This window comes from Anoplopoma fimbria, chromosome 9 (genome assembly GCF_027596085.1).
Source record: "Anoplopoma fimbria isolate UVic2021 breed Golden Eagle Sablefish chromosome 9, Afim_UVic_2022, whole genome shotgun sequence".
Classification (NCBI taxonomy): Eukaryota; Metazoa; Chordata; class Actinopteri; order Perciformes; family Anoplopomatidae; genus Anoplopoma; species Anoplopoma fimbria.
The window spans coordinates 9,361,963-9,372,970 of record NC_072457.1 but is presented as its reverse complement, the minus strand read 5'-3'; the positions used below and the strand labels follow the sequence as shown (position 1 = coordinate 9,372,970).

Here is an 11,008-nt window from a genome sequence, read left to right as displayed (position 1 = left end):
CTACACAGACACAGACAATAAATACACATTCTATACAAACACAGACAATAAATACACATACTATACAACAAAATAAAGATAGAACAGGAATAAAAATGTACAGTATATAAAATCTTCAACTGCAAAGTACCTAGTAACTACGGCTGTTGGCCAATGTGAAGGCGTACTAGTACTTGATTCATTGTGTACATGTTCATGCCATTGTGTGTATTTTATCATAGTAGTAATGGAGTAGTAGTCTTGCAGCCCGCAGCCTTTGACGACACTCCCGCAGGCGGCCTCTAGAGGGCGCTGTGAGGCGAGAGGGGACGTCTCACGAAGCGACGAGGTCGGCGGCTTCGGCAAACATCGGCATCTTTCGTCAATTGAGACTCGGTCAAGGATGGAGGAAGAGGCACGCAAGCTTCTCGAGGAAGGGATAGTAAAGAAATTGGTCAGTCCTGGCAAAGGAGAGCTATCGACCTTTCCCAATGGAACCAAGGTAAAGCTGCAGCGAGCTGAAGGCTGTGAAGGAGGAGTCCAGACCGCTGAACTAGTTTAAGACTGAAGCTAATGCTAACACTAAGCTAACACACTAGACTGTCAGATAGATGTTCATGTAAACGCAACACGCCTCTTTATACAGACAAGCTGGTGAGCTTTGCTGCCTTTATGGTTACACAACGTTAGATTTGTTCGGGGCTGACGTTTCTTTAGCCGGTTTACATTTTTTCCTCTTATTTTTTTTCATCTGATGGAAAGAGAGGGGGTGGGACAGGATGGCATGTGTTTATGAATGCTGATTGGTCGGTGGACCACGCCAATCACCTTTCCATTGCTGTGATTGGTCAGAATCCGAGGAGGCGTGGCCTATCTTCAGGCCTGTCAGATCCGTGCCGATTGCTCTTTTGTTTCTAGTAAACAAGCTGGATCGATTGAAAGGATGCTGTCACAACAGCTATTTTAACAGGGTGGTTGTGTTGAGCAGCGTGAGGTGTGTTTAATGTTAACGTCCTGTCTTTGTTCACCAGGTGGTCTTCCACTACCGCACCAGCCTGTGTGATGGCAAAGTGCTGGATGACTCCAGAACCATGGGGGGCCGCAGCAAACCCATGGAGCTCATCCTGGGCAAGAAGTTTAAACTAGCTGTGTGGGAGAGAGTGGTCATCACCATGAAACAAGGCGAGGTTGCAGATTTTACCTGTGATAATAAAGTAAGTGAAGCTGGACATTTGGGATGGAGTGGTATTTGTCTTTCTGTGCATTAACCTTTTCTGTTCCCCCCCCTCAGCACACAGCACTTTATCCGCTGGTGTCCCAGTCCCTGAGAAACATCAGTGCTGGTAAAGACCCCCTGGAGGGCCAGAGGCACTGCTGCGGCATAGCTCAGATCCACTCCCACCACTCTCTGGGGCACAAGGACCTGGATGAGCTTCAGGCCAATCAGCAGCCTCTTGTCTTCGCCATCGAGCTGCTTGAGGTGAGCCCAGAGTTTAATATTAATGGTGTTCATTTTAGTGGGTTGCATTCAGGGTGGCAAACTCAAACAGTGTTGTTTGATTTTTTTCCTAGTGTATCACCAACAAAATAAGTGAGTTTTGGTGCCAATATCAGTACCCTTTTTTTAAATCTCTTACTTTGAACTATATAAACCTTTTTTTTTCAAACCATTTTTGTGATAAAAGAGACAAAAGTTCTCATAAATCAAATGTAAAATCAAAGGTGTTAACACCTATCAATATCATGCAGTCCCATATGACACTATGGTCCCAAAAATGTTGTTGACAGTTGGATAAAAACAAAGGTAACACAATTTAAGCAAAAGCTGAAATGTATAAGGCTCACTTAGACAGGATTCCTTGGCAAGGATATTGTAATAAATTGGATTAGACTCGAGAGGTGCATCTAATAAACTTCTAATGTGTTATATATGTACAATAAAGAGTTGCTATGTGCTGCTAAGCACAACTACAGTGATATTTGCCAACATTGTAAGCTCTGGCTGCTACCGACCTTCTATCTGTTTCTCTGCTCAGGTTCTGCCTCCAGGATCGTTTCAGCTTGACGTGTGGGCTATGACGGACGAAGAGAAACTCAAGCTTGTGCCTCAGATCCATGAGGAGGGCAACCTGCTTTTCAAAAAGGGACAAATAAAGGAAGCCACAGAGAAGTACTACAATGGCATCGCCTGCCTCAAAAATCTACAGATGAAGGTTAGAGCACACAAGCCAATGAAGATCAGATCCAGTTTTATAATATCCATTTCTTTAGTATAAACACTTGAATATGCAATAAAATGCATTCTGTAACTCCTCTCTGTGACTTTGGTCTCGCCTTTAAGGAGCACCCTGGGGACGAAGTATGGGTTAAGTTGGACCATATGATAACACCACTGCTCCTCAACTACTGCCAGTGCAAGCTTCTCCAGGGCCAGTACTACGAGGTCATCGAACACTGCTCATCCATAGTCTTCAAATATGAGGGTAAGGCTTTGTGGTTGGTGCTGTACATGGTAGATTGATTTGATTCGATTTCATTTAATTAAATAAAGCTTAAAAAACGTAGTTTTTAGACCTCTTAATTGCATGATTTAATTAATTTAACATCATTCAACGGTTTAAAACATGTTGGGAAGAAAGTAACTTTATGTTAAGTCATCAAACCTGCTTCTGCTACCATGCTACGTGACTTGAGGGTGTGTTCATAGCATTTACATGACATAAATTTAGAGCACCGTGTTCAAAATACTCTCGTCTATAAACTACCCTTTGAAAGTTAATATGATCCTGAACATAATTACATTTTAAGCTAAGTGAAAGTAGGATAATTTTGAAATCATTTTAATAGACAACACAAGATTTTGCAGGACAGTTGACTTTTTTCTGTAATTTTTCATGCGTTTTCCATGACTGGAAAATTTGACAACTGTTTTCCAGGATGCGTAGGAGCCTTGGTATATGTGTTTAATATTCTTTGACCCCTTCCTAACAGACAATGTGAAGGCCTACTACAAGCGAGCTAAGGCTCACGCTGCAGTGTGGAACGAGGTAGAGGCACGAGCAGACTTCGAAAAGGTGTTGGAGCTAGACCCGTCCCTGGGGCCGTCTATTGGCAAGGAGATTAAGGCCATGGAGGAGAGGATCCGCACCAAAGAGAAAGAAGAAAAGGGTCGCTACAAAGGCCTTTTCAACTACAACGGAACGCCAGCCACTGCCACTACAGTCAGTCTACTTTGAGTTTTATTTTATCTGGCCTCCAGATATTCATTTTAACCTCATTTGTTATAATATAATGTAGAAATTCAAAGAACTGTCTGCTCTTCCTCCTCCCAGGGTTGAATCTCACAGTGGTTCGGAACAAGAGGATACCTGTGAATTTCAAGATGGAGGAGAAACAACGCTGACTAGTGTTTAAGTTTTTATCCATGCATCCAAGCCAAAAACTGTTGCAAGTCTGCCCCCATGGAACACGCTAAAATATTCTCATAGGAGTCAGGTCATACACACAAAGTCACTCATATATACTGAGGGGAATTTGCATTCCTGCCTTACTCCCTCTCTCTCAAAGTCATATTCAGTCTTTAAATTAAGGCAGGCTGACGTTATGAGCTTGACTTTAATGAAAGTCCAAAACATCATTAAAACCATAGGTCTGTACTGGCCTACAGCATCATTATTTTAGAGCGTCATAGTTTCCAATCTTTATTAAACTCTACTTTTCTTTACTTAGCCCATCATGGTTTCAGAAATTTCAACTCATGGTAAATAACTTTGCTCATAGTAATGGGCTACTACCTACAGCGTGTTGCCGTAGCAACATTTTTCACAGGATTTGCTGCAGAGATTTTTTTTTTTTTTTTTAAACAAGTAGTTTAAGCATTTTATGTTGTTTTGCTTTCTCTGAAATACGCTTTTTGATAATCACCTCTACCTTCCACGCCAGACCCCCTTCTTCTATCTTGGTAACAACGGATGCGCTGGAATAAGCAGGAGACCATTATCCCGCTAGATGCGACTGTGAAACCAAGCTGTCTTGTGACAATCATTATATAACACACATGAACTTTTCTTATCTTTGCTTTCTCCTTTGTACTTATGTCATATATGGAAGACCTATACCATCATATTGTTTTTTGTCAAGATGTACTCTACAAAGCCCTCACTATCTCCTTCACTCGCCTGTAAAGAGCTTCTCATCACTCTTCTTGTGAAGCAGCTCGTTGTAAGGCCGACCTTTCTGAAGTTATTGAGTTTGTGATTATGTAAATGACAATAAATTTGTGTTTATCCCTGTTTTTTTTGCATTTTACTTAAATATATATATCTGTGACATGCAAACACATGAGTTGTAAAAAAAAAAAAAAAAAAAAAGCTGTGTGCACTGCATCCTAGAGTGAATATTTAAAAAGCAACTCGATACTGAATTCAGAGCAAATCTATGATTGGTGTATTGACTTCCCAGAGATCTCAGCGTTGCGATGGCTAGATGCTAATGCTGCTATAACCACAACAGTGCTGTCAAAGCTAACAGTGATTACCTGCGGGGGGGGGAGCTAGAGGTCGGACGCTACTCTTCCGCAACGACTTCATCAGCTGTGAGTAGATAGCCGGTTTGTCGCACACAACAGCTGACAAACAAAGTGAAGAGACGCTCGGATAAAACACACACACTCTCTCACTCTCTCTCTCTCTCTCACACACACACACACACACACACAGAGGGAGTGTGACTTCATTATCTGCTCAGGTAGATATGACTCAATCTTTACATATTGATGCTGTAAATGTCCAAAAACTCTTTGCACGTGTTGCACTTTGTGGCCTTCAGTATTTGATGAGACTTTTTCATTTAGATCATCACCTGAAGTATTTCAAACCTTGTCCGAAGAGTCTCTCTCTTAGTCAAACGTTTATAAAGAACCTTTTAATTTAATTAAAAACATTTTTATATTAAGGTGTCTTATTACTGTCTGCAGTATATCTAGAACATCTATCCATTAATTCCCTAGCAACCGTTTAAACATGTTTCACAAATGAAACGGACACTGAAAGTGGTTTTTTTTTTTCTTCTGTTATTTAATTAAGATATACATACATAACTGCAAAAATCCGGTTTACAAAATTTCCATACTAACAAATTGACTTGAGATGTACAGTGTTTTTGGGATTGAGAAACATGTAATGTGTGTTTACACTACAAAATAGGAAAACAAAGCAAGGATCGATAGAAATGGGGTATCTTAAAAATTCTAAAATATTCAGTGGTTGCAGTGTGATTATCAGAAAAAAAACTTGAACGCAGGTGCAGCTGGAACATTGATTTCATCATTGGAAAACACCCAAATTGCCATTATTTAACAAATAATACTTAAAACATTCCCATCCATTTTTACCCACAATTCACCACACTAATTTCAAAATGGATAAAAAACTGCATTTTGCATTCACCCCACAGTTCACAGAAAGTTTGTAATGACCAAAATGGTGTGATGGATTGCAGGGAACAGTGGAGACAAGAAGGACATAGTGCACCTATAAAAAAGCTGTCGAGGAAAGCGCAATAAGTGAAAAGATATAGCTGTAAAACAGTGATGAGGACAATATTCTACAGGGAAAGAGTGACGAGTGAAGGGAGCTTTTGAAAGGGTTATGTGCGGGCGCTTCTCTCCGTCTCTGCAAGACACTCCCTGACCAGTGCACGGGCATGGATTATACCTGAACAAGACAGACACAAGGTGCAAGGAGGCATTAAATCAACAGCTTGACATTAATGAAATGCATTGCAACAATAATTGGTAGCAATTTCTGTCCGAGTCTGACTCAACTAAAAATAAATCTAATGCATCCAAGACAGCCTTTATTGCTGAGATAACAAAAGGCCTGCAGGAAAACTGCCGGTTAAGTTAAAAGGCAAAATTGGGGCTAGCTGTCTGTCGGCCCGGTAAATTAACACCACAGCGACTGCAGTTTTATTATAATAATTATAATAATAGCAAATCTTTTTGTTTGTTTGTCTTTTCTTATGTCTTTATTTAAATCTAATGCAAATTACATTAATGGTACACGTTTTTTCCTTTACCATAACCATCTACAAAAGAAGGTTATAGTTAAAATATATTCAGTTTAGTTTACGTACTTCACACATCCGACAATCACCAACAGGGTTTTGATCTACAGGTGTCTATTAGAAAAATACCTTTCCCATTCTGAAAACACACACGATTTCACCCAGATGACAGTTTTCCACTAGCACTTAAACGTAGCATTTGTATACATAGGAAGCTTTCTAATGGAAACTTACTAGACCTCTGAAGATGACGTTAAACATCTGTATGTAAAGTATTAATATTTACTGATAAAACTGTCTTATACGTGTTACAATTGCTTGGTATTTGTGTGTAGATTTGAGCATGCCTTTGGGAATATCACAAATTACACACAAATTATTGTCCACATTTGTAATCTTATTTTTCATTTGTTAATAATGTAATTCACATTTGTGAACTTTTTAAGATCAATTTCTCCCCCCCGTCAGCGCTTTTCATAACTATTCATGACACACAACAATCATGAGTTGTGTGCACTTAAAACAGGTACCGTATGTCTTTCTGACAAGTTTAATATACCTCTCTTTAGCCTCTCCATAGCACTCTTGCTCCCCGCATATGTCGGCCTGATCTCGCGGCTCATTTCCTCGATGACAGACAGAAGCTCACTGTAGGTGGATCCTTGAGACACTTTGACAGGCTGTTTGTGTGTTTTCACAAACATGTCATGTATGGGGGAGGAAAAGGAAAAAAAGATAATCAAGACTTGTGACAGCTGGAACATCAACAAAAACATTTTTCTTTTAGTTACATGCACTTCAATCATCCACCCCCTTGGCTATCGCAACAGGCCCATATTAGTCGCATGAATGCAGCCACCTCAGGGTAACAGCTTTCCAGAGCTGTCAGTGTTTACTGTACTCCATCAATAGAGAAAGACATGTTTGTCAGCTGATACTTTATTTTTTGAACACGTTTTGAAGGTGAACCAATGGCCCTGTCTCCCTTACTCGAGCGAAAGCTAGATCACAATTAATGATCAGCTTTCACGAACAGCCCAGGGTGTGTCCAGCTCACCCTGGGCTGGAGCATTTGTTTGAAATATTTAAACCTTATTCTTTACGAATAAAACAGTTGTGCAATTTTTTGAGGCATTATTAATTAATTTATTTATTTACTTTTGCAGGTATTATACCTCTGCAGCCGGAGTGAGGAAATGTCTGCAAAGAGGCTGACAACGACATAACATCAGGTAAAAGCTCTACCTTTTTACTTGCACAGGCCCACCTAAAAAAACATAATTAACAGTGATTGTGGTTTGATGTGGTTAACGTGTATGTATGCATACATGTATATGTAAGTACATTTATGTATGTATGTATGTATGTATGTATGTATGTATGTATGTATGTAGGGGTGGGCAATATATCGAATATACTTAATGTATTGCAGCTTGTTCTAAGTGGGATGTAGTAAATTACTATATCGAGTGCAAAAGTAAAGCGCCAAAGCGAGTTTATATGTGTTGAAGTCACAAAGGGAAGGAAGATGCCAGCCTCCACATCGAAAAAGACGGTCAAACTAGCCCCCCACATTGTTTTTTGGTAGATGTATAAACTGGGTATTATGGTAAGGTTTTGTCAGAACTGACTTAAACAATAAAAGGGATCTTTTGGTGAGCATGATAGGCAATTTCACATCCATTCAATAAGTCAGAAAATAGAATAACAATTTATTTAAACTGTGTGAATAAGTCCAACTTAATAATAAAGAATACATTTCCAAAGACCAGTTTCACTTCAAAATAAAAGCAAACCACCGACAATATCAGGACATTTTTGATTTTTGATTTCAAAATGAAAGCCCTTGAATATCTCTCATACAAGCTCTGTTCTTTTGAAATTGTTTATTTTACTACAATAAACAATGCTGGTATCATCATACATATAAAAGGGTTAGATCAAAAGTTATGTTAGTTATAACTGTACTTCAGACATACCTGAACAAAGCCCATGGAGGGTGGGCCAAAGTCACTAAAAGCCGGCCTAAAGTTGGATGACGAGGGAAGGGATGGAGAGGGCACAGAGGAGCCTGGACAGAAGATGAGAATAGATGTTACACACTATGCTTGTAACTTGTAACACCAAGAACAATGAGAAGAAACTTGCCTTCTGAAACATTTGATTTAATCTCAATAAGGTAAAAGTACTATTTATCAGTATGGTTCCCTGATACACATAAGCCAATGTCCATTAGTTGTTACACTAACGTCACCTCAGAGTGCTTTATTACTTACATACCATAGCCACTCACCATTCCTTTAGTTAATGTTTAACCATAAGTCATTTTAACTATTATAACAGCATGATGATAACTATGTATTATTGTTATGCTTTCTTGCAATATAATATGGGCTAGACTGACTACTATGGATTTATAAAGGTAATTAGAGTGTTGAGCAAAAATATATCTCATGGTCATGGTGAAACAGGTTTAATATCAATAAAACAGATGTCAGCTGCCCAATAACTGCATGTCAAACTGAGTGGTGTTAGAACCTGGAGGTGTATGGTTGGAGCCGGATGGCGCAGGAGCTATGGGTTTGTAGCTCATGGCGATTTCCGCAGGCAGCTCCCCATACGACGCGCCTTCGGACCCGTCAACCCGGTGCTTATACAGCTTTACTGGTGGTTATGAGCTCCTAAGAGCTGATGTAAAGACAACAAACACACACACAGAAATGCAATAAAAGAAGATAAGGCCAACAGGGGAGCTAAAGTGCGCAGTTATCAGAGCAGTACATATCGTTTTTGTTGCGTTTTAGTGTCTTTATAACAGACTGCAGATGACACAAAACAAGGGAGGTAAAAATTAAGGTCCCTGGCCTGCACTCAAACTAGGGATGCTCTGGTTAATACTATATGTCTTGACCCTTACCTTAGGAGGTGCCCATGAAGTTCAATTTTAACATTTGAACTTTAGATTGATGCTTTGAAGTGAGTTAAGCTTCATGCTCACTGTCCTTGAAGTTGCATTTACCTTCAGACCATCAGACTTTCACGCAACACCAGCCACAAGTAGTTGATCGTAATTCATGGTAACAATTTGTGGCATAGAGTTGTTACAACATCCAAGTATTCAGCTGTAGTAAGCTATTCCAAATAATTGACATTATCCGTAACTACAATTCCTTTTGACAATTAAAATGTATTAGAAAACCACAAACAAAATGGTTCCCAGAGAGTTAAAATGCTGCTGCTTTTCTATAGATATTGGGACCAAAATACATCTCTGTCTGTTACCACAAGAACCCTCTCAGCTCGTCTGGTGGTGGTCTGATAAGCGTCTCCAGTGTCTAAACTAATAACTCAGTCACAAAGCACCACAGATCATTGTATACCTGTTCCTTCTTCCTCTTTGGCTCGGATGTTTCACTGTTCTTGTCATTCAATTTCCTTGAAATGGTTTCCATCTTTCAACGAGTGTTGCATTTACTGCTCTATTTAATATTGTTTGTAATATTGTTTGTGCATTTTGAAAGCACTCTTTTGAATTGTGCATCATGAATGAACATTAACCAAATAAATGCATTTATTTCTACTTATTTATGACATGTGAATATCTTGAGTCCAGTCTCACGTGTGTCTGGCTCTACAAAAACCCTCCAGATTGAGGATGATCTGAATGTGTCAGTAGGACCTAGAGCCAGGTGGAGCTGGCGTTAGCTGGAGGAAGGTGTCAGGCTAACTACTACTTGGTGATGTTAGCTAGATTAGCTAACAGTCGCCGGTTAGCATAACAACATAAGTAGGACGCAGGGACAGAGTGGCGATGAAGCATTGACAATCCACACACACACAGTGAACGCTACGAAGGTTATCTACACGTGTGTTCATTCAGAAGACTGTAGATTATTCAAAATAGTGCTGTTTTAATTACCTTTATTATGAGACTGGAAATCCTCTGTGGGAAGCGAGACTCTCGTCCCTGAGTGAGTCTGCGCAGTAGAGACGCGTAGTGTACTTCTGGTTTTTTACTATTAGAGCGATCTGATTGGCTGATGGACTAGCCTATGACGTAGCTATGTTCCAAATGGTTTCATTACGAGCGCCAAACATACAAATAAATAAATAAATTAATAAATAGAATATGTAAATGGTTGCATATGTTTTTGTATCAGTTACAGGTATCCACATGTACTGTTTTGTCAGAGAGTGTCTTTATGTTTTCATTATAACTTGACCAAGTAGGAAGTAATGAAATAAAATAATATTAAATATAACTAAATTAAATTAAATTAAAAGCCTTTTTTTCTGTCATTGCATTTAAAAACTGTTCAGAATAAGAATTAGCCTAATTCAGCCAAGTATGCGTGCACATGCAGTACCAGTCAAAAGTTTGGACACACCTTCTCATTCAATGGTTTTTCTTTATTTTTATTTTTATTTTTTTCTACATTGTAGATTAATATTGAAGACATCCAAACTATGAAGGAACACATGTGGAATTATGTGGTAAACAAACAAATGCTCAACAAACCAGAATATGTTTTATATTTTAGATTCTTCAAAGTAGTTCAATGAGAAGGTGTGTCCAAACTTTTGACTGGTACTGTACAAGGAATTTGACTCAGCTGGACAGATAAAGGCAAATAATAGACAGGACTGTTATGCAAACAGGTAGTTGACAAAAGCAGTAAATATAGGAGTAATCACGTATAGTCCTATATGCATATAAGTATACATATTAATAGAAATCCCCAATGACAATCATTGAAATATAAAATAAAACACCTATATTTAGTTCTGTAAGTTGTAAACAAAACAAAAAGTACAAGGCCTCAGTTCAAGTTCAAAACCCACTTTTAAGTTAATAACATGACATTATAACCACTTGGAGTAACTTAATGGCGCCGGTGTTTCTTTTGTCAACCAGAGGTTTATGAGGAGAGTATTCCAGCTTCTCTTTATCTTGCCTTCATGA

At 39.0% G+C, this 11,008-nt stretch overlaps 2 protein-coding genes across 2 annotated transcripts; one reads left to right on the top strand and one right to left on the bottom strand.

Moving 5' to 3' along the window:
* The first annotated feature begins 345 nt into the window (after nt 1–345).
* Nucleotides 346–4,271, top strand: aip (aryl hydrocarbon receptor interacting protein). Its single transcript, XM_054604582.1, has 7 exons — nt 346–481; nt 1,011–1,193; nt 1,271–1,459; nt 2,016–2,192; nt 2,321–2,462; nt 2,971–3,200; nt 3,312–4,271. Exons 1-7 carry the CDS (start codon nt 383–385, stop codon nt 3,315–3,317), a joined length of 1,026 nt encoding a protein of 341 aa, XP_054460557.1. The 5' UTR covers nt 346–382; the 3' UTR covers nt 3,318–4,271.
* Nucleotides 4,272–5,036: 765 nt separating this feature from the next.
* Nucleotides 5,037–10,028, bottom strand: cdk2ap2 (cyclin-dependent kinase 2 associated protein 2). The gene is made up of 5 exons (XM_054604674.1): nt 9,965–10,028; nt 8,584–8,733; nt 8,025–8,116; nt 6,605–6,725; nt 5,037–5,693 (listed from the first exon to the last, which is right to left on the bottom strand). Exons 2-5 carry the CDS (start codon nt 8,636–8,638, stop codon nt 5,626–5,628), a joined length of 336 nt encoding a protein of 111 aa, XP_054460649.1. The 5' UTR covers nt 8,639–8,733; nt 9,965–10,028; the 3' UTR covers nt 5,037–5,625.
* Nucleotides 10,029–11,008: the final 980 nt, after the last annotated feature.